General features: G+C 39.5%; 3 protein-coding genes across 5 annotated transcripts; 1 reads left to right on the forward strand and 2 right to left on the reverse strand.

Moving 5' to 3' along the window:
* Positions 1-1,721: 1,721 nt before the first annotated feature.
* On the reverse strand, positions 1,722-7,124 carry LOC136435513 (putative protein-lysine deacylase ABHD14B). Of its 3 annotated transcripts, XM_066429089.1 has the most exons (6): positions 7,014-7,124; positions 5,671-5,865; positions 4,698-4,884; positions 3,743-3,978; positions 2,572-2,791; positions 1,722-2,154 (listed from the first exon to the last, which is right to left on the reverse strand). In XM_066429089.1, the coding sequence occupies exons 2-5, from the start codon at positions 5,863-5,865 to the stop codon at positions 2,597-2,599; spliced, it is 813 nt and encodes a 270-aa protein (XP_066285186.1). In that variant the 5' UTR covers positions 7,014-7,124; the 3' UTR covers positions 1,722-2,154; positions 2,572-2,596. The 3 variants fall into 3 exon arrangements, with proteins under 3 accessions (XP_066285186.1, XP_066285187.1, XP_066285185.1); XM_066429090.1 differs by having other exon boundaries at positions 1,722-2,791; positions 5,671-5,847; XM_066429088.1 differs by having other exon boundaries at positions 1,722-2,791.
* Positions 7,125-7,802: 678 nt separating this feature from the next.
* Positions 7,803-19,634, forward strand: LOC136435511 (aminoacylase-1-like). Its single transcript, XM_066429086.1, has 17 exons — positions 7,803-7,872; positions 8,980-9,116; positions 9,796-9,860; positions 10,645-10,749; positions 11,566-11,637; positions 12,366-12,388; positions 12,614-12,690; positions 13,179-13,268; positions 13,770-13,826; positions 14,258-14,331; positions 14,921-14,970; positions 15,458-15,524; positions 15,994-16,074; positions 16,653-16,721; positions 17,090-17,169; positions 18,193-18,253; positions 18,998-19,634. The coding sequence occupies exons 2-17, from the start codon at positions 9,005-9,007 to the stop codon at positions 19,148-19,150; spliced, it is 1,236 nt and encodes a 411-aa protein (XP_066285183.1). The 5' UTR covers positions 7,803-7,872; positions 8,980-9,004; the 3' UTR covers positions 19,151-19,634.
* Positions 19,635-21,238: 1,604 nt separating this feature from the next.
* Positions 21,239-27,872, reverse strand: LOC136435514 (tRNA (guanine-N(7)-)-methyltransferase-like). The gene is made up of 6 exons (XM_066429091.1): positions 27,752-27,872; positions 26,690-26,850; positions 25,870-26,054; positions 25,231-25,344; positions 22,608-22,709; positions 21,239-21,493 (listed from the first exon to the last, which is right to left on the reverse strand). Exons 1-6 carry the CDS (start codon positions 27,826-27,828, stop codon positions 21,368-21,370), a joined length of 765 nt encoding a protein of 254 aa, XP_066285188.1. The 5' UTR covers positions 27,829-27,872; the 3' UTR covers positions 21,239-21,367.
* Between the last annotated feature and the right edge of the window lie 25 nt (positions 27,873-27,897).

Here is a 27,897-nt window from a genome sequence, read left to right on the forward strand (position 1 = left end):
TAATATAGCACATACTAAAACGTGTAATTAGTTTTCTGAGAAATTTTTTTAATTTTTATTTTATTCTATTAGAATTGCAACTGTACAGTGCAATACACGTGGGACACAGGCAGCTATTTCTGGTGTTGTGACCCACACACATAATATACCCGATTTACACTTGGGTGGAGTGAGAAAAGTCGTGTAAAGTGCCTTTTTCTCAAGGGCACAAGATCGTTGGCGTCAGGGGATTGGAACCTGGAACCGCTGGGTTCTGGGCCGAAAACCCTGCCGTTACGCTACACGACCGAAATGCATACACTGTGTATGACTGTGTATGACTAAGCATGTACAGGTCTGTGTAAGGCTGTCCATTACCCTTGAGACTTACTCCTTTGCCACATCCCATTATGACTAGTCGTGCAGAATCATTACTCTTCTCTGTCAGAAGACGTCCTGCAATGTATAAAACCAGGAACGCAGTATGGTAGTCAGGACAGACTGGGTAAAGGAATAGAGTCTAAGGTCATGAGTTACTTGGAATAAAAGATCACTACCATTGGTCATGAAAATTGGTGTCCGTCTAAACTATCCATCAAGGAGCCTCTTTATACTATTCTACACTACAAATGTCTACAACAAAAGAAATTTAAAGCACAAGTAAACGCTGCACACATTACGTACTGCATTCATGGTTTATTCCTTTGTAGCCCATTCCAACAGCTCTTACCTTTGTACAGCAGTATTTACACTCAAAATGTACACAAATTATACCATCTAGCAATTTCATAAAGCATATGATTTACCTCCTTAATTTCATGGGAAAAGTTTGATTTGTATGTTTCATGGTGTAGTTCTCGTACGTACACGAGCGATTACCGATGGTATAGTACTGGCAATGCCAATGACGTCTCTATTCATTAATCATATCATTTGAAATTTAAGGTAATGCTCACGCACATACGCAATTTCCCTTTTCTAATCATGTACATACAAAAATAGTACACCCCCACCAAAGGCCAAGCCTTCTGATGATAGAAGACCTTATAATTGAATCAAAGAAACTCATTTCCATGGAAGAAGCAGCAATTGATTATTCAAATTAAAAAACGTTGAATATTATAAACTTACATTTGAGTCAAATTCACCTCCATCCAAGTGTATTAATTTTCTCCCACATCAAAAGATATAAAGTGTATGGAGTACAACTGTTGCAGCTAAGCTACAAGTTATAAACATAATATTGCACATTAAGTGTCGAAATATGCAGAAAAATCACAGGAGTAAAAACAGGCATGATGAACAAATACTCGCAGACGGTATTGTGCTCAAGAAAATTACAGAAATCGTTTTAGAAACACACATGTTATGTTACATTGTGTATTTTACATGTGTTTGTGTGCCATGTTAAGACTGTGCTAAACTAATGAATACAATGTTCAACAGATTTCTGTTCCACAAAATCTCGTTGCTTAGTGTATTTGATTAGCTCAAGTGCCATCCGATTTACTAACAAGGCTCCTACATGTCACTTCCAGAGAAAAATGATTTCAGAAGCTAGCGTAGGAGCCCTGAATGGAAATCGGATGGCACGAGGCTACATATATTATTCCATATCATTTGGAAAAAATATATCATTTCTAAATATTAATTTCCAAAGGGGCATTCATATATTCCTCAAGCCATTAATTATTTCCCTACTTATACTTTCAACCTGAAGGTAAAATACAACTGTTACAGTACTAAACCACCAACAGCAAAGAATGGGATGATACAACATTTTACCTATTAGTAATACCACAACCATTTCATACAGCTTTACCGTAAATTCTTTCTTCAATTCTAATTCCTTTTCCAACTGATTCTACAAAAAAAAAGCAAAGAACAAGCATGATCTAGCTTTCCATTATGCAATTAGAAAAAAAACAGAAGACCTTATCTCAGAAGACTGTATCTTATAAGCTTGTTCATGGTTCCAAATGCACATGTAAAGTGGGATGTATTGTGGATAATGCATGTATGTCAAAGGTGAAGAGCCCCGAGACATAAACAAAAACATGGTCTGGACATGTTGACATGGTCAAGACAAGAACCGTTGGCCTTCACCTTTGACATATTACCCAGAATGCATCTCACTGCTCATGTGCATTTGGAAGCATGAACAGGCTTATACACCTTCCTCACGCGGCGGACATGATAGAATGAAGACGAGGCCAATGAGGCAAAGAAGCAAAAATAATGTACAGATTTAGCTTTCCTCCTAAATCTCATTAGGTTTTAAAATATGATATCCAAGTATCAATACTATAACTAATGTAATGCACAAAAAAGATGCAGAAATTTATAGCTTCGTTGACCGAATGCCATAGTCCCCGCCCTCCTCCGTCAAAACGTAGAAATGCAGAATAAAAACATAGAAATGCAAATATTTGACGGTCATGCAGCCACTTCATCATGGGTCGATTCTCTAATTATCAGGTAATCATTGGCTAAACTGCTATTTGTGATTGACAGTTAGGATCGGTCTAATGTTTACCGCAAGGGCCTCGTTTTTATTCTATCATGTCTGCCGCGTGAGAAAGGTCTATGAACCTGGACTACCAAAGAATGCTGTCGCTCAGTCCTTGGAGTTGGAGTTCCTCTGGATAAACTCGGTGACCAGGTGGTGGAACATGTCGGGTTGATCCAGGTAGCAGGGGTGTTTCGCCTTGGGCAGGACGTGGACCTGGGAGTTGGGCAGGTCCTTCAGTCTCTTGTAGGAGTCCACACCCAGCTTCTTGTCTTCCTCACCGTAGATGATGAGGGTCGGGGTCTGACAAAAACATGCAAAATAAGTTTGATAAACCGGTTAACTCTGAACAGTGCATGTGCATTAGGTCAAAGGAGAAGACCCCTAAGTTATACTGTAAATGCAGAAATGTTCGCGGTGGTTTTATGTTCGCGGTGACTGTTTCACCGCAAACTTAAAACCGCCGCGAACATTTTTGTCCAATACTGTAGCAGTATGTGATTATAGCGCTGCCCTGAACTTAGAACCACCGTGAACACCACATTTTGGCCTTAGTGCGAAATAAAAACCATGCGAACTTAAATGCATTTACAGTACTTGCCTGGACCATGCGTGACCAGACATGTTCTGTTAATGTCTCTGGCCTTCAACTTTTGATATAATACAAACAACGCATCACACTACACAGTTTAAACTGTAAACCAGCCTATTTCATATTGGTTAATGACCTGACCTAGGTGTTTATGGCAACATAACACCTGGCCAGTGATGTATAAATATAACCACCAAATAAAATGGTTTATAAGGTGATTATAGGTCCCTGGCCAGCTGTAGGCATTGTGTTACCATAAAAACTGAGGGAAAAAGCTGATCTTTATTATCACATAGCCATTATTCAAAGTTGAAATCCCATCATTTATAAAAAGTACAAGACAGTGTGCATTATTGGCCAATCATTAATACACAGCCTTCTTCATCTGATCATTAACCCATGATGATGAAGTTAGGGATGTATAACCAATAGGAATGGAGGCTTGTGATTGGTCCATACAGCCTGGCTAAATGATAATGTGTTCATGTCAATTGTCAAAGGTATACATACATGTATTGCATATCTATAGTGTAAAAATGAACTGTTTTAAGTGACACAAAGTGCAGCCTGACACACAAGATCAAACCTTTCAAAACCGCTTTGAAGAAAGCTTACTGGTCAAAATCTTTTTAATGATTTAAGTTAAGTTAAACATCTCCTACCTTGATTTTCTTATAATCGTCCGGTTTAAAATTTTCTGTGGCCATTGGAGCGACGGGGATGAAACCGGAGATGTCGTCTGGATGTTCCATCAGGTGAGACATGGAGAACGAGCCGCTCATGGATGGACTAATGATAAACGGTTTGTTCATCTTCGCAGCGGTTATGAACTTGTGCAGGAACCCTGGTGGCTTGATGGGATCTTGGCCCCTAGATGCCATCCACGATTTGCCATAGCCTAGGGACAATCATAACAGTAAAGTTAGCTTCACGTTGGTTCAGGGATGCAAGGGTTTGCCATAGCTTTAGACAATCATGACAGTAAACTTAGCTCCACATTTAGAGAATGTAAGGATTGCCATAGCCTTGGACAATCATGACAGTAAAGTTAGCTCCACACTTAGAGAATGTAAGGATTGCCATAGCCTTGGAACAATCATGACGGTAAAGTTAGCTCCACATTCAGAGAATGTAAGGATTGCCATAGCCTTGGAACAATCATGACGGTAAAGTTAGCTCCACATTCAGAGAATGTAAGGATTGCCATAGCCTTGGAACAATCATGACGGTAAAGTTAGCTCCACATTTAAAGAATGAAAGGATTTGCCATCACAGCCTAATGGTACAATTATGACGGTAAAGTTAGCTTCACGTTTTTAGACAATCGTGACAGTAAACTTAGCTTCACATTCAGAGAATGCAAGGATCCAAATTCTCTCTCTATATTATATGTATGAAACTCATTACACACAGACGCACACTCACTGCAAGTCATTCCCTATATAATAATATAGCAGTGAGCTCAAATCTGCTTCTGCAATTTGTGATTCATGATTTGAAACCTGTAGTCTTTTAGTGTACCAATTTACTATAATAGCTAGTTATCTATGATTTCAATAATGTTCCATTGCACTATTAGTATATGTATGTAATACAGAAATAACTAAAGATAGGTACCAGGTAGATCAAGCCCCACGACTCTGCATCCGGCCTCCGCCAGTTTGTCCACAGTCCCCAGGTCCACCCAGGTCTGTGAGATGAAGGCCTGTCCGTGTAACAACAGCACGTCACACTTGGGGTTCGGGGGGGCCTTCTCCTGGTACCACACTCGGGCTCCACCAAACTCAAGGATGTGGGGGTATATCTGTATGGATTAGAGTGATTCAAAAGAAACAAACACAAACATCAGTTCAACCATCTACTATATAACCTATGATCATCCTGACACAAATACATTTCTACTGTTGCCACCAGCTGCCAAAACTATCCAAATTCCACAGATAAGTTTGGTGAATTAATTTCTTTTGTTTTGCAGAGCTTTCCTTTAAAAAATGCCTAATCATTTTCCAAAGAGGGTAGCGAGTATCTGTCTTGGTCTCTTCAAATTGTAAATCCTCCACTCTCACTTGTGCGTTTACTTTCCCTTCTAGTAGAGACCTCCTTAAATATACTAATTGGATGTATATCCTTTTAACATAGCTTTATCGTAAGAAAAAACAACCATAATTCTAGCAAACAACATAGCAAGCCTCCAAACAACGACACTCTCTATCTCTGGCAATCATTAACCATCTAAAACCCTTGATGTTGTCAGAGGATAGTTTCAGGTACACTTCTAAATTTGTCTCATTCTTGTTCATATACTATATACATATCACAGAAAAATGCTGGCTAAAATGTTTTAGAATACTCATATGTATTCAGTGCTTAGCAAAGTCCATATACAGACTAGGACATATACTGCGCAGACAAAAATTACAAAACAAAAAGTGCATGAAAAAACAACAACTATTAAATGGCCTAAACATAAAATGACCAATAAACCTTTGAACTAAGTTAAGTTCTGCTGTTAGGGAAAGAATGCCCATCTACGTATTACATGTTTCATCTATCCTAAAAACTCACAGATTCAAGTGATTACGAGCCGTACCTGGTCGCTCATGTTGATAACACCGTCTTTTCCTTCTCCCTGATTTCTGCTGAGGGACACAGTCTTCTCAAGATCACTGTTGGGCAGGTGGATGGCTCCCAGGTAGAAGACCAGTGCCAGGAACACCAGCCCACCTACTATAAACACGTTGGTCCAGAAGGATGTCTTCAGCATGACCTGGGACGAACCAGACATCTAGGGGTCAGATGTCATGGGTCAAGGGTTATAATGGATTTAATCAAATAAGATTTTTTTTCTCTTTTTTTTCTGACCACTGTGGACAAGTCTCTGAAATACAAATGTCCCAAATTCATAGCTGTGAGTATTATATAGTCATTTGCAAAGAAAAAAGACTGTCGGCATTTTGATGTTGATTTTCGCACTGCCACCATGCCTGCCATCTTCAAAAGGAAACTCTGGGATTCTCTTGGCGACCCTTACAATACATGTGTACGCAATGAGTGACCCTGACCTCTTGATGTAGATTCCATTATAGACGCTATAGCGCTAATTTAGATCAATTGAATACAATATTTTTCATGTACTTTGAATATTGTTATAGGTTGTTATTCTGTCCACTGTAATGTCTTGTCCTTGTCAGCAGGGCTAGCCCTCTAATTTTATTTGTAATAGCCACAGGCTAGTTGGGCAGCTGAACATGCAGCCACACCAAATAAAAATAATGTTGTATTGTGAAATAAAACATGATACTGTTTTGAACACACTTCCTGACACAAATATAAGATCTCTCCGGGATCCGGTGATGACTTGTCCAGGATGAAAAAAATGACTTTAGAGTATAAAAACATTTTAATGTTTTAATTACAAATTCTAGAGGCTGGTAGTTTTATGTATCCTGGCTTGTCACAATATGGTGCATATTCTTGAGAAAGACAAACAGTTGACAAAGACCTTGGATACTAGCAACTAATGGACGTAAATAGATACAGACGTAGCAACAAATGAACATACAGGTTTATCGCATACTGAGATAAAATCATGCCCTGGGCAACTGTTGATCGCATAAAAACAAAATATGATCTATCTCTGTAATAATCTGAAATGATAATTTTCCCGTCAAGCTTACGAAAAAGCAAGAAAAGCTGGATCGACACGAAGGAATTGAAAAATGCCACACTGTAACTAATGGGTGATAGAATTGGCTATACTACAAATACAACGCAGACTACGCAGTTATAATGGTCATGATCACTCCCCAAACGCAAAACATGAACACGCCCCCCTCCCCAACACGAACATATCTCTAAAGCTCGCGCCGCTGACTTTTAAAACAACCTGGCTGCCCACAGCAACTGTGATAAGTGAGCAAAATAAACACTTACGTCTCCTTATCTGGCTGAGCACGGGACAGGGGGGTAAGGGTGTAGTCGGACTTAGACACACTGTCGACGTGTCGCAACGCTTGTTTTGACACTTGTTCGGCCAGTTTTGGGACGGACCAATCTAAGATCCCAGAGGGCTGGATAGCCTGCAATTAATATTACTTTACAGAGGAAAACGAGATTAAAACTTTAATGATATTCACATAACTTATATCTTTGTAACTTTTATGCTGATAATGTATTTTAGGTTATCGTTCTTTTGCTAGCTAACATAAACACACCCCTGTAAAATAAAGATAACATAAACACAACCCTCTGAAATATTATTGTATGGCTTATCATGTTTCATCAGCTCAGATGGCATCTAAACGGAATCTTGTCTAATCTTGTATGCATTAATTTGACGCTGAAACAAACATAACTACATCAATTCTCTGTACATATTAATTGAATAGTATTATTTTTTACTTTAAGTATTTTTAATTGGAAAATATTTCTGCTTTCGTTGGGAACACAATAATTTCGTGTCTTTGGGATCTTTTGATTGGTCAAAGGTCACGATAAAATGGTGCATGATGATCCGTGTATTTAACGAAATAAACAAATTGCTCGAAATACACATAACAAGATGGTGGTAGGGCGGTATTGTAAAGTATTTTCTGATCTTTTTTTCTAGTTGCAAGAGCCATAAATACATTATCTTATGCTGAGACATAGCAAACTGTGATGTTTTTTTTATCAAATCATACGTATTTCGGTAGATTTCACCCATCCTCATGTCTATTTCGTGTATTTCGGTAGATACACAGACCAGACTTTTAGAGTAGGTGCTTGGTAATTTTTGCAGTCGAAGTTGCTGGTTGGTTTTAGTATTTTACGAAACTTTGAGCGTGATTGCTGCCACAATCTCAGCTTATGCTTGTTTTCAAAGCTATGCTGGTGTCCTCAATCAGTGTTTTAGTTACACAACGAGGCTTCTTGAACGTAAATGAACTTAAACTTCGCAAATTATCATTGTGATAGTGCACTGCTTGTTTTTTTTAAGGTCACAAGACCTTTGATTTGTAAACAACACGTTCTTTAATTTCTCACGTCTTTGGAGGATTTATTTTTAGTGCTTTTCTCCAATAACAACCGAATTGTTTTTAAAACTTTCTTATGATAACAATTTGATCATGGCGTTTATCTAAGTTGCTTCTCCAAGCATTGATCTTTTCTAAATAGTTTAATTTGAACTTTGTTGTGCTTGTACCTTGACCCTCTAGATTCTTTTCACTTATCAGTCAGATGCCTGATGTTAGGAAGAAGTGCATGTATTCAATAGAAGTTTGCAATACATTGTAAGGATACTGGCACAATATGCCCGCAATTATGTCATCTGAACAAACAGTATAAGCCCATTCACGGTTGCAACCTTGCATGTTTAGTGTCATAGATTTGCATAACAATGCCCCGACCTGTTTTGTTTACATCTCAGGGGCCTTTACCTTTGACACTGCACATGCGTAGTCGCAACCGTGAATGGGCTCATTTGTATGAAGGAAACCTTTTTGTTTGTTTTGATGATAACTTTATTTGCAAACTCATGCCCAACAAATTTGCGGTGTGCAATAGGCATAGATACATTAAATCGTATCACAGCTATTTATACATAAAGTGTTGTAGTCAAAGTTTATTAAAGAAGACCTCCAATAGATAACCATGTCACCTGCATGTATATCATAAACATTTCCAAAGATCAAGTACCCGTGTAAAAGATCGCAACTTTCAAAAAGCACAGTAGCTTTGCATAATATTATGTTGTGATCATACGATTCTATTGAATTTACCGCAAAATTGTCACAAGCATCAGTTTCAAATCAATGAGAATGGCATATATGATATAAATATGCTATACAGATTTTGATCTAAGTGTGATCATGACATGTCATGCTACAATACCAATTGATGATATGATTTTTTCCAGTTGAATCCATTCATATATCATCAGAATGCCGGAAGCTGACGGACTGGTTGCCAAGCGCAATAAAACAGAGGACCCGGCAGTCACCAAGTTCCGTGACTACCTACGAATCAGGACAGTACACCCAGACCCTGACTATGGTATGAATGAATTACTGTGTGGCCTGTAAATGTTAGCCACAGTAACATACTATTAGTATCACATCATTGTTTTTATGTCTTAGAATTTCCTGCAAGGCTATACATACTATTCATTACATATAGAATACAACACAGGGTATTCCAATTGCCCACTCACCCGAGGTACCAGCCTCACAGCGGTTTCATACCGCAGTCGGGCGATCCGACCCACAGGAGGGCCTGTGAGGACAAAGGTGATGCGGAATACACCGTGTTATATTTTATTCATGTCATGCCCACCCGAGAAAATACACATTTTTTCAATGCGCCAGAAGTTTAGAAAAGTTGATGTCCTCGAGCAAAAAATTGTAACAGCAACACATACCAACGTAAACATTCCAGTATTTGAATCTTCGACAGCGGCGCACTTTAATAAGCGCACTCAAAATGCATCCTAGATATTCAATGGAAGCCCATTGTGATACCGCCAAGTTATCACCTGGTGCGGATCACCTGTATTGAACATTTTAGCGGCCCAGGTATGACATAAACATTATATCATATGACAGCTGAATTATGTATAGCATATCCATGACTGTGCCTAGAATGTACTCATCTTCTGTTGTAAACAGTGTCAGATGATGTTCTTCGATCCCTTAAATGTCTACTTTGAATTGACTCCAAACTTTGTTGCCTGTAGCTGGTGCTGTTGTCTTCCTCCAGCAATATGCAGATGAGCTCGGTCTGCCATGGAAAGTAATAGAGGTATACGTATGTGTGACTTGTGTGTACATGTACATGTATGTGCACCAGTGCTGATCACATACAGTTTGACATAATTATTTTGTGAACTGCTACCGGTACACCGGTGCAATGGCCTAGTGGGTAGAGTGTTCGCCTTGCACACGGTAGGTCGTGAGTTCGAACCCCGGCCAGGTCATACCAAAGACTCTAAAAACGGTACATACTGATTTCTCTGCTTAGCACTGACAGCATTTGGGAAAGAGTATGGAAGTTAAACGCACATCACTACCAGCGGACTAGCCCCCTGCTGTAGTGACTTGCACAAAGTTGTGTGGCCCAAGGGCTATAGAAATGGAGATGGGCGCCGCCTTATGCACCTTCAGTGCGGGGAGGACTTTAACTTTTAACTTACCGGTACACTAAGTGTTGTTTGTATTCTTGTCTTCCAGAATACCATAGCAGCATTTCTGTAGCTTAAATGCTAGTTGCCCACTTTCTTTTTATTTTAGGATTTTTTTTTATGATGTAGACTTGGGAACTACCGGTTAGTGTTGTCAAGTTAACAAATTTGGTTGTGTAATATTAGAATTTTCCAACTTCCTATCGATTTTACAAAATCTGATGTTGAGAGCCTGTAGACAATCAATTGCTTGCATGTGCACTAAATACTGTCAGTAAAACTTACATAGGGGATGGCATGGAGTACTCAGTCTATAGAATGCTCCATTTGTAAAAAATATTAAAATGTGTAGTTAGGTTGTGTTGCCACGAATGCTTTGGAATTATATGACACTTGTTGTTCCAGGTGCACCCTGGGAAGCCCGTAGTGTTGATGACGTGGGAGGGGCAGGACACCAGCCTTCCCACAATCCTCCTGAACTCCCACACCGATGTGGTACCTGTCTTCCCTGTAGGTATATAACACTACAATAGAACAACACTATCTGAATTAGAAAATTTATTATGGCTGATCATGGATCATAAGTACTCTCCAAGCAGAGGTTGGTGGGGCAGATTGGGACCATTTTATCATTAGCCCAGATTTTTCGCCCGCTACCCGCCCCAGTGGCGTTGATGGGTGGGGTAGCGGACGAAAAAACGGGGCATATGATAAAACAGTCACAATCTGCCCCACAAACCTCTGCTTGGAGAATAGATCATAAGTTCTAACTTGTACATAGTTTTTGTACATCACCAGGGCTATCTCAAGGACCTGTCTGTCTGTCCTGAGACAGAAATTCGCTTGTTTGGACGGACAAAAATTTCACCCATCCTGTCAAAAAATCTGAACTTTCTCACATGAAACTGATGGAAATGTATTTTCTTAAGCTGAAAATGACAGATTTAACAACAGAAATCAACAACATGCATAGATATCCAAACTATGAATGAATGGGACGGAAAAAAACCTTTTATGCTAGAGACAGCCACCGTACATCACTGAAGCATTACAAGATTCAGTTAAATGATGGAATATTGGAAAATACGTTGACAGATACTGGGGAAAGCCGTGCCATTACATCATATCATCCTATGGTATTTACTGTAAATCTTTAAATGTTTGCAGTGGTTATATTTTCATGGTGACCTCTCCATCAGGAATTCATCACACTGCAAATGTGCCTTTCCATTCCCACCTCTACTGCAAAAATTAGGCCCCAACGATAATAAATGAATTTACAACTTATCTTTGTTCATGGATTAATATTCAAGTCTGTGCCTTCAGGAACACTGGCGTTGTGAACCTTTCTCTGCTGACAAGACGGAGAATGGAGACATCTATGCAAGAGGGACTCAGGTGTGAATCTCGTACCTTAAACAAGTGCAGGTTCTCTTGGCCACATTGATTGTTCATAGGATGACTATAATAGAGCCTTTAACATTTAATTTTCCTTCACTAGTGAGCTTATTACATCTAATGATAAACTGCATCTAGCAAGTAAGCAAGCATCAGTGCAATACAGTTGAGCCTTGTTGCAATTTGTATCTTATTGATGTCATAACTTGAGCTGATGTGCAAATGTACATTGTATATAATGCAAGAGGCAATGCAGCACCAAGACTTACATGCATATGTATGATGTAGACTTCACTTTGCATGAAATTGAACTTTCTAAGAGCACCAGCAAATTTTTATAAGGCCCACATTTGTCTCTGGTTTTCGATGTTAGATATGCCAGAGTACCCGGGTAAAGATCACAATCAGAATGCTAAGGATGTGTTAGGATGGTCTGATCTCCCACTGAGTTTCATGATTCAAGTAAATCCATTGATCTTTGTAGTGACATGAATTAAAATCAACAGACTTTGATCGGGATCTCTACCCGTAGAATCGCTGACTGTACTGGCAGAGATCCTCATCGCGGTATTTGTTGACAGAGACTCTCAATCTACCTCTCTACCTCTCTCAATCACTACCAGCAAAATCAGCAGTTCTGCCAGATTGTAATCTATACCCTGATATATGTATATACGTAACGCTATATGATGTTCCAGTAATAAATTGTTGTTTCTCTTCTGTTGCAGGATATGAAATGTGTTACCATATGGTGAGTCTGATATCTCAACTATCTAAGTACAATTACAATCAATCATATGCAAATGTTGCATGGTGTCATTTTTTTCTTTCCATCAATGATGATTTTATTTTCCTCAAGTACATGGTGTATAACTTCTTTGTTTATTATTCTAACCACACATGTCACTGGTAAAAAAATGTGTCCAATTTTCCATCAACTTTTTCCCATCTATCATGAACTGCTTCATATAATTAGGTATCTGGAGGCCATCAGACGCCTGAAGGCAGAAGGGAAAAGATGCCAAAGGACAATCCACCTGTCGTTTGTGCCAGGTGAAAGTTTTGATTTTATCTTTTATTATCAAATCAAACTTAAGGTATTTGTATGTGATGTCACAGATATCATATGCTGGTCGGTTGAACTTGGGTTATCAGTCGTAATTATAACACCTTTTGTTTAGAAAATATTATCTACTGTCTCTTTTTTGCCTCCTTAGCTTGTATAGAAGTTGTTTTTTTTTGGAGTGTTTGGCCATTTGTGTTCTTGTGTGTTTGTAGTTATTTGAATACACTGTCAGTAGAATGGCAGGAAGTGAGTGGGAAGATGGTCTCAGACTTGCAGGAGTGACAGGAAGTAGAGTGCAGAGTTGGTAGTACTACCGTTAGTTGTTAATCAGACTAACTCATATTTTATGGAGATGTGAGGTCTTTGAATTGTTAAAATGTTTCTACCATGTTGTTTCTTGATCATCAAATATGATCTGCCCCTTATATCATTCTGGTTCAGTGCTTATAAGTGTTTTGTGTTCTATATTTTTCAGAAGAGGAAGTTGGCGGCAAACTTGGTATGATGAAGTTTATCGAGCATCCAGAGTTTCAGGCTTTGAATGTGGCCTTTGCACTGGATGAAGGTACAGTTTATTTTATCAACAATTGAAAACTTGCTTGTGTTGTTAGTTAAAAGTTAAAATCCTCCCACACCATAAGATGTATAGGGCGGTGCCCATCTCCGTTTTATAGCCCTGGGGCCACACTGTGGTGCAATCACTGCAGCAGGGGGCTAGTCCACCGGCAGTGCGGTGTGTTTAACTTCCATACTGTTTCAGAAGTATGTATCATTTTTATAAAGTCTTTGGTATGACTCAATGCACCTCTTGTCCAGAGGTGTCCTACCTGGGGCTTGAACCCCAGTCCTTCTGGTCCAAGTAATTTGAACAAGATGTGGCTAGTAGCAGAGGCACAGAACACTACACCACAGGCTACTGTTATAATAATGAAATACTCCATTTGGACAGTTACTGTAAAGTCAGATGTCCCAGTGACCAAGATTCGCATGCACATATACGTGTAACAGCCAACAAGCCAATGGAGCTTGATATCATATTTTTTATGAAATGTACTTTTTGCTGCAGGTCTAGCCAACCCCTTGGATGAATACACTGTGTTCTATGGTGAACGGGCACCTTGGTGTAAGTGTACTGGGTTTTTTTACAGAAACAATGACAACATGGGGGGGGGGGGGTGTACAATGTACTAGTATAATACCTTATCTTTCCAATACAGATTTAATGCTAAGGATTACACTTGCCTCTTTAATACTTCAGTTTTATGAATTATATTGTCTTTTTAGCCAAATCAACAGTAACCCAAGGATTGGCCAGAGCTAAATGAAAAGCTGTATATTGAAATATTACATTATCTATGTCCATTGTCACAAATTTTTATGGATCAATGATTATTATCTAATATGCAGAAAGTATAGCACGTGCTTTAGTAATTTTAAAAGTATCAACCTCAGGCATCCTAAATCAAAATTAGCACTATCATCAATATCTACATTTTGTACATCAGTACAAACCTGACCCCAGTAGATGTGAACTTAAAAGAGCTCCTTCTACAGGGGTGCGAGTGAAGTGCACAGGGAACCCTGGACATGGATCACGCTTCATTGAGAACACTGCAGCTGAGAAGGTGGTAAGTTTCGGACTATTGTGACTCATCTAACAGGAACACAATGGTTATATAAGCATAGTGAGGTATGACTAGTTAATAAATGAAAAAGATACAAAGGTATTTTTTTTTAAATAGTTACTGTAATGTACTTTATCGTCATGGTAGCAAAACTTCACGGTGTAAGGAAAATTGACTTTTTCACTGAACTTTAACTTCACAGTGGCGGCAAGTGATTTACAGAACGGATGTGTGAAGGTTCATAGATAATTGCAACAGTTTTTTTCACGGTGATGATAAGTTCACGGTACAGAGGTGACCCTGAAAACAGTGAACAATTAAGTTAGAGGGAAAGAAACAAGAATTACAGTACTACTAAATCGTATCCTGCTGTTTTAAAATGAGGTACATGTAATACCCATTTGGCTTTTTTGTCAGATTCTATGCTTCCTTTGTAGTGCAAAAAAAGGAACACATTATTTAGATACATGTACTTAAATCTTTAATAATGGAAGATACTTAAGCAGTACTGCAGCTATGATGTCAAATTCAGATGATGATTTTGTATTTGTGATTGCAAATTTATCTTATTTATTAATGTCTCTCTCAACAGCAAAAAGTCATCAACTCCTTCTTGTCCTTCCGTGCTGAAGAGAAAGCAAAGTGAGTCCCAGTCTGCCTTAACTAAACCTTACCATTGTGTCACACTTTCCCTTTATTTTTGTTTGTATTATTTATTTGTATTGTATACCCGGTAAACTGCCTCAAGGTGTAACAGTAACACACCAGGTTTGTACTGAAGAGTACAAGCTGCATATCCGGACAGATTTATTTGATCGATAAAGTGTGGTGGGTTCTTTTACGTGCTCAAGGTGTGGCTCCCCTCAAAAACGGGACCACCATTTAAGGTCCTATCCGAGTGATGTCCCTAACCAAAGCTAGGTACTCATTTTCACCTGAGTGAAGTGAGGAATGTCGTGTAAAGTGCCTTTCCCAAGGACACAACATCAACGGGACAAATCAGGGAACCCCGGATTCGAACCCGGTACCTCTGGGTTGTGGGGCCAAACACCCTGCCACTACGATGCCACGCGGTATTCTGTCTATTGAAACAGTTTTAAACAAACTTTCCTTCTTGTGTTGTAAACAGACTACAGAAGTCAGGAGGCTGTCTGACCCTCGGTGATGTCACCACTGTCAACCTTACCATGCTGGAGGTAAAGGGGAATGAAATTTGTTTATACAATCAGATCTGCTCTGTTTGATGATCTAAAAGCTTTATCTATTCAACAAAAAGGACAGCGACTTTCATTTTAACATGGTCATGTTGGGTTCTAATACCAGCTCAGAAAAGGACAAGAGAAAGCCATGCCTTTAAGTATCAGACTTTTCAACCTAGGTTTGATGTGTTCAGAAATTTGTATTTTCCTAGAACAATCGTAGAGTGGAACTCGTTGCAACCAAGTACATGTACCGTGGAAGCATCCTCATTAGACAGCTTTAAACAATGCATGCAGTGTTAGATATGCGAACATTAGACGTGACAGGTCGTTCGGTGTAATATCACCAGCTACTGCTGCGCCGCGTGCCTGCGAAACTGGTGTGTTATGCCGAATGGCGGTTGTACTGGCTATATATATATAGATACAGATACAGATGTACTAATGATACCATGATGAACTTCAGGGAGGCGTTGCCTACAATGTGGTCCCTACAGAGATGTATGCAGGGTTTGACATCAGGATTGCTCCGACTGAGGACTTTGAGGTACGTTATTGAAAACTTAAAGTTGACCAGCTAATTTTTTGGTATTCAAGTTTTTCGTTTCAAGGCAGCCTCATTTGAGGTGAAGCATGATTACTTTTTCAAGCAGCTAGTGGTAGTGCAATGCGGCTTTGCTATGGCTCACGTTTTTGGCCAAGCACACCGGGTCACCCCTACTCTCCTCGATAAGTGTGTTGGGTTCTTTTACATGCAGAGGTTTGACGCTTGAGGCTAATGCCTGACGCTCCCTCATACACGGAGCCGCCGGCTTTACGTCACCATTCGAAATGACAATCTTGCTTCTGCACATACTAAAGAATGATATACAGAACAATGCTGCATGAGCAACTTGTACTTGGAAAGCTGCTTAGAATTTGGAATCAGTAATATGTCAAATAGCCTTGATTATAGCTCTGTTACATGCTATGCCAAAGAAAGAAAGATATGACATTTAAACAGATTTTGTTTGATAAACATGTATTTGGCAACATGATCTTCAATTAAAACTACTTTATGATGCATGTACATGTAGAAACAAGGTTCTTTAGCCTTAATACGAGGTTTGATCATTCCATTTGCAGGAATTTGAGAAGAAGATTCAGTCTTGGCTGGCTGCTGCTGGAGAAGGCATCACCTATGAGTTCATCCAGGTACTGCAGCAACTTCATTTTTATTCCTGAGCTATTCAATACAAGGTAATCTAAAGGTAAAACAGTCATCCTCAATGGAGGTGAAGCATGATGCTTTTTTAAGTAGCTTGCCATAGTGCAATGCCGCTCCCGTTTTCATTCAAGCACACAGTGCCCCCCATTCAGGATGAGTGTGTTGGGTTCTTTTATGTGCAGAGGTTTGATGCCTGAGTCTATAGCCCCTGAAGTTTCCTCCTCATTGGGCATCTGACTTTATGTCCTCATCCAAAAAGACAAGTTTGTTACATTGACTCTTTTTTATTGGACAATTTGAGTTTTGGTCTTGTGAGAATAATTCTAACATGTAGCCAAATTCGTCCATAACACAGAAATTTGATGACCAGACATGCACGTCCACCGACAAGGCTGACCCCTGGTGGAATGCCTTCAGCACAGCCTGTGAAAACATGTAAGTAACATACGTTTATGAAGGTTAGACATCCGGATATCCAGGTATTACAATCTTTGAGTGCAATTCAAACTCTACAACTGGATAAGATTTGGAGATTGCTTCCGGACGTTTGAGTGACTCTTCTTCAGCGTCACTAGAAAGTAAGAAGAGTGAGGGTAAGGGGAAAACCCTGTATAGGTACCCGTACCCATATAGGTATACCGGTATACCCCATTTGGTGCCCCAACAAGCCAGGAAACACGGAAACACGCTATAGCTATGACGACCGCCATATGGGGCACCCAGAACGGCTGTTTTTTATGGTCTCCACATTGATATAAGACACAAACAGTTGACTAAACTCGGTCAGAAAATAGCTGAACAATCATATTTTACGATCTTTTGATTTCTTTGAAGGACGGAGTTTTGGAACATACGGAATTTGCGTCATTCGTACATAGCGCCTGTCAGAACGTGCGAGCACCGATCTCGGAGACCTTTCAACTACCTTTCATAGCGTGTTTCCTGGCTTGCTGGGGCCCCAAATGGGGTATACCGGTATACCTATACGGGTACCTACACGGGTACGGGTACCTATACAGGGTTTTTCCCTTATCCGAAGAGTGATGGATGTCACTCGAAATGTCCAGAAGTAATCTCGGAATCTCATCCAGTTGTTAGAGATTGAATTGTACTCAAATAATGCAAGTTACACACAATCACATTTTCTGTCAGGTTTTGCAAATTTGAATATCAAACTTTTCCTCTCACTGACTGTATATCTGTAAATCACTTTAATATAGCGGCAGGAAAATATAGCGGTTGGCGGAAAACGGAGTAGGTGACGGCACTTAATTTTAACGGTGGGAAGAACGTTCAACAAACATTACTGTCTCAGATATTAGTGATCAAATATTTGCGATAATGAAATTTTAGCTGTTGACTGGTGACAATTATATCAGCTAAAATTAAGTTACAGTTAACAAATCAAGAATTACAGTACATGTTGCCTCATTTGAAATGCTTGTTTGTCACTAACAGGGGAATGAAGTTGAAGCTTGAGATCTTCCCAGCAGCCACTGACAGTCGCCTTCTCAGGAAGGTTAGAACTACATGCATTTACAACACACTTTGTAATTCTATTCTTGTACTTAACATATGTTCAAAGATTATGAATCAGAGAATTTTTGTTAACTATCTTTACATGCAGTGATTATGTAAATCACCACTTAAGCTATCTTCATACCAAAAATCATGACAATCCATCAACGCCTTCTTGAGTTATTCTTTAAAAGTTGGAAACAAAATTAGCTTCTGCAGTTGCAAAAATAGGTGCTAGGGGGCCATTCTCACCCTGACGCCTTTAGGTCAACGGTCTGTAAGTTGGCCCAAATCTACATAACTTAATAATAATATTCTCCCTCCCAATAGCTATCTACCACTAAAGAGACCGTAGCATGTTCAGAAGACGAGACATAAAGTTCTGCTGCAGTACCAATACTGTACCACAGAAAGCCGCAAGGGGGCCCAAAATCTAATCATTAGGTCTCACAAAGACCTACCTACACCTACCAAATATGAAGACAATCCGTCCAGTTATTCTTGATTTCTTGACTGTTCTGTTCCTGTGGACTGAAATTTCTGTGGACACATTCCTGTACAATTCCTGGAATTCTTGCAGACTGGACACAATACTATACCATTAGGATCGCCCCTGGTGTGTCGCCAAAAAATTCTACAGGGTGGTCATGATCAACGTTTTATTTTGTCCAAAACAATATTGCATATTTTTTCAATATTGTATGCTCTAAATAAATGTCATTCTTGTGTGATATTCTCTGTGCAGATCGGCCTTCCTGCTATCGGATTCTCCCCCATGAACTTGACCCCCATCCTGCTGCACGACCACAACGAGTTTCTGAATGAGGACATCTTCCTGAAAGGCATCGGCATCTACTGTAACATCATCCCAACTCTGGCCAACGTCAAGATCTCTTAATTCAATTAAATTGCTGTCTGTTCTGCTGCATGAAATACGTCTCAAAGTTCACTACTTATATGATTGTAATTGATTTCAGTATCATTGGTTATTGATGGCAATGAAGGTATTTCAATGGCTATAATTTCAACAACAAAAAGCAATACCTATATTGATATTGCTGCTGCAAGAAGAGCAAATATATAGAAAATAATTGAATAAAGTTTTTGAAAATTCATAATCATTTTCATGACTAAGGTATACTTGAATGGTTTGTTAAGTTTAAGGATAAAGAGTATTTTAATGCTCAACAATTGTATGAGATACAATGTATGGCAATTAATTCTACCTCTAAAAACAGCCTCATCTACATTTCCAATGGCTAAATGTGTATCCAGTGAATTTGTATGGAATGTTGACACTGACAGGTGCCTGTTATACCCCACTGTATAAACAGTGTCAGGATCATGCTTTTTGTGAGTCTAATAAAAGTATGCTTATGATAGTCATCGGTGTTTGTTTTTTTCATTTTAGACTGACACATTACAAAAGTCACTACTAGTATATCCATATAGCCCTAGTTGTTGTACCATACAATCCTACATTTTCACCATTTCCAAGAAGCGAAAAGAAGCCAGACTTATACTTGGTAGACTACGATACTCGTGCCAACATGTATGTGACCTGTATTAGCCTAGTTGGGCAAAAATGCAAATATACAGATGTATGTGTTATACCTTCCCTTATTTTGTACTGCCATGTTTCACCTGTGTGTGTAGACAAATGGAATGACCAGATCATAAACTCACATGTATATACACAAATGTTTATTCCCATTCTTTACATTGGAAAGATTTCTCTAGTAGCCATTGTTTTTTCTGTTATTTCAGGCGACACCAATTTAATACGCCAAAAAAGCAATTACTCAAACAACTGGATATGATTTTGGAAACGGTCAGACGTTTCAAGTAGCATCCACTACTTTTCGTCAGTGACTGTGAGCAAGATCAGTTGAACAGCAGGTTTATAACCACGAACTATGAATTGATATGCAAATAAGGGGAAGACAAATTTTTAGATAGTCCAATAGAAAGCAAATTAGACAACTCAAGACAAGGTTGAAGTAAAAGGGGACAATAGCTCCTATTGTTTTAATATAGGAGCTAAAGCTGGTTTGCCCCCAGGGCTATGTCCCAAGTGCCAGACAGTTCCACCCTTAGCCCTCCTTTCCTGTTGAGGGTTGGACTGTATATCCTCTCATATGTTGCCTCCCTTACTCCACGTTCAAACCAGCGGGGTTCGCGGTCAAGGATATCAGTGGATTCGAGATTGAACGAGTGCCCCTGGTTGTGTTTTAGGTGGTGGAAAATGGCCGAGGAGTAGCGGTTAGCGCAATGTTCTTTGTACCTTTCATTAAGTGATCGGCTGGTCTCTCCGATATAAGTGTTGTTGCAGTTGGGTTCTTCACATTTGAGTCTGTAGATGACATCGGCCTTGCTGCCTTTGCGGGGTCGGTCTTTAGGATGTACCAGTCTTTGTCTGAGAGTTGATTGAGGTTTGAAGTTGGTGGCAATGTTGAAGTTTTGGAAGATCCGTCAGAGTTTTTCGGACACTCCTTGTACAAACTCCGACGGATCTTCCAAAACTTCAACATTGCCACCAACTTCAAACCTCAATCAACTCTCAGACAAAGACTGGTACATCCTAAAATTGGAGCGACAGGGCGAAAAAAAATAATGAAAATTTTTTTGCAGAGGATCATTCAAATTTCAGCTTTGTATGGTTCATTTTATGCAATGCACCCCTTTATTTGATTTATAACTATAATTTCAGTAACAAAATTACCTTTTGCCATGTAATATATGGGTTGATATTGAGAAATAGTTTTAATAAATGAAGAATTATAACTTATGATCAATATGACCAAACTTTTTAGGTATGTGCAGGCCTTAATGATCTATTTTGGTGGCTATTGAGTTTTACAACTGAACAAATAGTAAAATTCAGAGTTAAAATTTGTGAATGAGAATAGTGACCCATTTTTTTTCTTTAAATGGGAAAAACAGCACAGGCTATTCCGAGAAGCAACAAATTAAATTGGCGTGGCCCCATGTTAACAAAAATATGATTGCAGCAAACTTTAAGACCACTGCATCACAATAAGGTTATATAAATAAGTGGTATTATATAACTACCATATTTGATTAGCTGTCAGAGAAAGAAACATGTGTCAGAGATCTAGTTTGGTAAAAGAGGGTCCTTGATTCGTCTGAAGATGGCAAGAAACTTGTCTCCTTTGTTTCTAGTGACCTTCTGGCCTTCCTCCGTACTTTCATAGAGTTTCTCAACAATAGGATCTTCCTTCTGTGAAAGGAAGGATAGTGTTAGATGTGGAAAACAGTAAATATAGAATACAACACGGGGTATTCCGTATCACCCGAGGTACCAGCCCGACCGCCGGAGGACGATCCGACCTGCGGGAGGGCTGGGACCGTGGGCGATGCGGAATACACCGTGTTGTATCTTGTTTATGTCATACCAACCCGAAAAAACACACATTTCAATGCGAAAGTTGAGGGAGTTTTGTGTCCTCGAACAAAGAAATCGTAACAACATTGATTCCAACCTCTGAATCCGGCATTCAAATTTTCGACAGCGGCGCAACTAGAGCTGTGTACCTAAAAAAAATTTAGGTACAGGTACAGGTACACGGGTTAAGGTACAGGTCCGGACCTGAACCTGTACCTAAACTACTTGTTCGGACAATGCTAGATTTTCAATAAGGACAAAAGCATGTTTGAACTGGTAAAAACATAATATTTGATTGTGCTAGGTATCATCTTTATGAAAACACAGATGAAAATTTGACTCCCGCCATGCAAATGTATTTTCTGTGCTTTAGCATGGCTTTAGTGCACTGCCATGGTAATTTCATAGTGATTTTATCTGTCAAAGTGGCCATCCCCTGAGTCAGGTCCAGTACCTGATACAGCAGGGTCAGGTATTTTGGACCTGTACCTAATTGATTGTACCCGGTACTGTATTGGTACAGTGTACCAGTACACAGCTCTAGGCGCAACCGGCGCACTCAAAATACATTCTAAATATTCTATGGAAGCCCGTGTGCTACAACTTCATACCTCTTGTGATACGGAAAATTATCACCCTGTACGGAACACCCGTATCAAACGTATTTGCGGCCCAGGTATGACATAAATCATTTCATCGGTTTATGGATCTAAAATTTCACAATACAGTAAATCAGTTTAGTCTGTGGCACCAAAATCTTACGGCAAGGAGAAAAACAAGACTTTGCGGTATCATTGAATGTGCAGTTGAAACAACACAAAATGTAAAACATATGGAATTTCAGCAAATTTAAAGAGACTGCAAATGTTTTAAGATTTACAGTAATAGACATCTATCAAATGCACAAATGTTCTCAACATGGAGAGAAAAAAATACAAATCACACTTACATATTCTTCTGGAGTCATCTGTTGGAACAGTGGGTGCTGTACAAAGTGCTGCTTCATCCAGTCATGTACCTCCTCAACATCTGTTATTGTGTAGACAATAGCCTGAAACAACAGAACCATACATGTAGAACCAATAATGAAGATACACCTCCATATTAAAGGTGCCCTAAGCGATTTCAGGGGGTAAAACTTGAAATATTCTGGAGAAGGCAATTCTGTTTGGTGAGGTTGCAATTTGCATTTACTTGCCTATATTAGCACATCTGCATCATTATTTCATACTTTGGGCGTTTAAAAATAGCTCAGAAGCAAGCCACAAAAGGAGTATTTTATTTATTGGGTCCCCCCAAAAATCAGCCCAGAATCCATCCGTAACCGTTTTTTGTCGACAATTTTCGGTAACTTCCGGCCGAGTGACGTCACAATGCCCAAGCACATTTAGCCATGACCACATGATTATTTCTTTGGAAGCGTTCGGGACTTGTCGGTCAGAATCGTGCATGTTCGGAAGATTTGAAATGATGGCTGGCCTCCAAGTGCTCAGATTTTCAATGAGTTCCCACTACACAACGACATCACATTTTTGCTTCATGATGGTCGATATGCGATGGGATAGTGTTATCTAAACTTACTATGGATAGAAATCAGAAAAAAAATGATTTTGAATATATGACTTTCAGCGCCCTAATATTGCTTAGGTTGCCTTTAACGAAGGATTTTTGCAGTGTGAAAATGGTAATTCAAAAATTGTAAATTTTCATACTTTGGGGGAGGGTGGTGACAGGCTCAAGCCAAGAAGGACTGAATAATTAAATCTGGAGAATGAGATAGATCTGTCTTCTAGTAGCTTTAATATTTGTTCAATCATGTAATTGTAACATATGGACCCCGTTCACACTCATTTTTTTCAATCGCGATTGAAGTATAATCGCGATTGTTCGATCCGATCGCGATTGAACGCAAAGAAACTTTTGCGTTCACACTGCTTTTCGCCAAGTGGATTAAAGTACGTCGTGATCCGATCGCGATTGAAGCACGATTGAAGCATGCTATCGGCGATCATCTGGTAAATGTTGTTTGTTGTCCTTGTTGTCCTTGTTTTGTGTCTATTTTTCCGCTAGACATTGTCACTTGGTGCGGTAAATGTCCCTCTTTCGGTGACATTTCCCCAGTTTGGCCTGCACCTCCTCTCTCCCCCAGATTGCGATGAGGACCCTGGTCTCCTCATCGCGCCATCTGCCACCAGCTGAAGTTGCTGACGGAGTTTTATCCTTCTTCTTGGGCATTGTTGACGATGAAAAGTTGTTGTTGTTGTAAAAGAGCGATCTGACGTGCGGATTGGGTTTGTTTTCCCGCGCGATGCGAACTATGACCCCACGTACCCGCATGTATGACCTCCCACCCCCGGAACCAGCCGAAATCTCCGCCGATCGCGATGGAATGAATCGTAGTTGTGTTCACACTCAAAATTTGATAGGATTGGATTGGATCCGATCGCGATTAATCCAATCAAACTACCTCCGGAGGTAGTTACAATCCAATCGCGATTGGATCGTTTTGGATCGTTCCAATCGCGATTGGGAGCGTTCACACTGAAAAAATCAATCGCGATCGGATCGATTCAATCGCGATTAAACTTCAATCGCGATTGAAAAAAATGAGTGTGAACGGGGTCATGGAAGCCACCTAGCAACTCCTTTTAAACTGAAGATAAGGAGCATGAATTTCCCTACGTATGTTGCTAAAAGTGTCATGGGCAAAGGCCCTAAAGGCACAGTTAAATGTCATACAATTTCTTCTAGGATTTTTTTTCTTCTAGGATTTTCTTTTCTTCTAGCATTTTCTTTTCTTCTAGGATTTTCTTCTAGGATTTTCAGCAAGGCTATGAGAAAACCAATGACAATAATCTAAGACATTTCTGAAAACAAGACAGGTGAATTTTTTACAACACATCCCCAACTGTTGCATAAATGACCTCAATTCGCCATCGCAAACTTGTTGTACGATGTACATTTTTTGTGTGAGACATGTATAAGAGCATTAGAGCACATGATCGGCCTTTACCATTAGTGCTGCATACCTAAACCCCAGATTTGAATCAGACTGGATCCAACGTTTAGGTTCAAGTCCAAAAAAAACTAAACGTTTGGAAACAAGTCCGGACTTGCAAAAAAATATCTCTTACTTATATTCTCCTTATTGTTCTGAACCATCTTAAACCTTCTTTAGATTGTGAAATCTCTGTTGGAAAAGACAAAAACACTACTTAGTACTGTGTTTACTAGTCTGTATAACGCAAACTCCAGCTGTCCGGGGGTTTCTCTCCCCTCCCCGCGGATGCGAGGTGGTTACAGGGCCGCGAGCGGTCACAAGAGGCTTGATTGAATTCAGGCTATGTGTTTACTACTGACTATATGATTTTGCATGTGTAGTTTTCAAATTTCATTTAAGATTTATGCCAATATGCTATTCTTTATGTAACCGAAACAGTATACAAGTATTCTAAGCACACATGTGCCATGGCTTCAGGTCCAGGCTTATAAATCCAGACCTGAACCTGAACCTCTGGACTTGAATCCGGACCTGAAGCTGAAAATGAGTTTAGGTATGCAGCACTACTTACCCCCTCTGCCAGCACATAGGCATACTCAGCCAGCAGGGTGGTGCTGATGATTCTCCACTTGTGTTTGGTCTTCTTGAAGTGTGGATCGGGAAACAGGAAGAACATTTTCTTCAGCTGGAGAAAGATATGAGAAAAGTAACAATTGTTATCAACTTTGTTGACAAAGAATAGTCAGGCTAGGATATGCACATACATGTGCTTTCTACTTGTTATCTGCTATAGTTTCAAAATTTCTATTACCAGCTGTTGTGCATTTGATATTTGTTGTTGTGTGCTTGGCAGTACATACACTGTACATAATATTTTATATGTATCTGTGTTTGCGTATCATGCTTAGCACTGTGTACATGTATGCTGTGTTTACTGCACCATGAAGTAATGAATATAATGCAATGATTTCACATCTAATATAACAACAATAAGACTACTTTCTTGTGGATCAATTGAGGTTGCACTAATTAAATGTCCAAGGAAAATTGCAATGTGTAGAAAAAGAACACTTATTGTGTACTTTGGACCTCCTACTCCTAGCAGATGATTTTGGAACTGCAGAGGCGTTTTTGTTAAAGGTCTTCAAAGAGGATGGTTGTATTCTGTTGGAACATTACAAAGTACCATTGTTACATTAGCATACCTTACCTGCCCTTTTCTGAAGAAGTTTGGCAGGTACTTCATGGCGTTGGTCCTGATGCAGGAGACGTTCTGGTACTTCCCAGGATGCTTCTCTCTCAGGGCCTTAATTCTGTCCGTCACGTAATCCGATACCTTCACTCTGATCTCCATCCCCAACATCAGTGTGTCAGGAAACATGGGGGACAGCTCCACTGGGTAGGGAAAGAAAAAAATGACAAGTAAATTTTTATTCTAAGATAGCTAGGGATCATAAACATTACCAGTTCTCACAAGAGAATTAAAAGTAAATACAAGAGAAAAATGGAAAGAGTGGTTCAGACAGTTTAACAAAATGTAAACCTCTACATTGTAAACTTTATACCAACCAAAGAAATGCATCTTTTTCCAATATAGTAGACCTACAGCAACTCAATGACAGTACATTATGTTCTTTACTGCTACGAGGGTCCATGTCAATTTCACATTTACAAAACTGCAATATCTTTGACATAGTCCGCACTTTTATTCACTGTACAAGTAGATTCTCGTAATTGATAGATCACCAACTTGTCTTGTTTACAGTCATTTTTCTTTTATCCATTTTGTATTTATGTATGTATGTTGTCATTGTATTTTACTCGTTTTATATTTATGTATTAGACTAGAAGGTGTTACATAAGCAATTGTGCTTTTTGCCCTATACTTTTCCTCCTGCTAAGTAATCAAACTATAATCAATGCAAATTTGGCATGTGAACATCTCGTTACCGAACATGCCTATGGCAGGGAGCATGTTATATATACAGGTAGAAGAAATTGTAAGAGAATGATAACCATTGGTCACTTACCCAGCAATCCACCGTACCCACAGCCAATGTCTGCGAACTCCACCATGGGCGGCGGCCGTTCCTCGGCCTCTTTGTTATCATCGTGCTTCTCGGCTTTGCTGGGTGACTCAAAGAATGCTGGGTAATAAGGTGACCAGTCCATCACGTCTGGCTTCACTGGACTATCAGGGAATGGGGTGGAGATACAAAATGACAAAAATCAACCTGGTGAAACTTATTAATTACTTGAAGCATTTTTATATGCATTTCCCTTCATCACTCACACTGTGAATGTTTAAGACATTTTGAAACCACCATCAGACGAAATTTTTTATACAAAGTATGCATGTATGTAATGTAATTTCCGTGAATGTGAGCGTAGGTTCAAATTTATCCCAGTGTCAGCCCCAGCTCGGACATGTTGTGAGGAATTACATTCATCATTTTCAGATGGTGACGTTGTAACAGTGGGGTTCAAGTGCCACTTACTGACCAGTCTAGCTAGTCTGGGCCTGTTAGCCAGTTGCAGTAAGTGCGTTGGGTGCAAGCAGCGAGCCATAGCCAAGGAGGTTACAGGTTAACCGCCTTACGGTAGCAAAGCTTACAGTACATTGCACTATATATACTACTATATTTGTAGCCACTTTAAAAAAGCATGATGCTTCACCTCAATTGTGGATAACAAAAGAAGAACCAGTATTACATATATGTTGGATTCAATTCCTTTCCAAGTAACAAATCTTTTCAGACATTTTCATTTCGAAAGGAGAAACATATATATACAGCAGGGCACAAAATTTATTATTTAAATACTTTTTAATTACAGTTGTCGATTACCATTCAAAAAATATTTTACATCATGTTTTTCATAAAGGCCGGCCAAAGTGCGTAACGACATCACGTCAGAAAGACCACCAAGTTTACATGCATGTTGGCCATGCATGCATGCTGTTTACCTTGCCCCCCTCCCCACACTGTAAATATAATACATGGCTTCCTAACGTCATATCCACACGTACAACATCGCATGCAAGCTCTACGCAATCTTCATTCAGTCTAGAATCGAAACTATTTATGACTCACTAGTCAAAGCTGTGATCAGCCATGGGGTTAGAGTGGGCACGCTGGCGGTAAAACTTTTTCTGCGGAAGCGACGCCATCTTGGATGTTGAATATTGCGCAAAAAAGTCACGTGAGGCATGATGGGTAGATTTAAAGGTTGGTCACCT

This window comes from Branchiostoma lanceolatum, chromosome 5 (genome assembly GCF_035083965.1).
Source record: "Branchiostoma lanceolatum isolate klBraLanc5 chromosome 5, klBraLanc5.hap2, whole genome shotgun sequence".
In the NCBI taxonomy this organism is placed as follows: domain Eukaryota; kingdom Metazoa; phylum Chordata; class Leptocardii; order Amphioxiformes; family Branchiostomatidae; genus Branchiostoma; species Branchiostoma lanceolatum.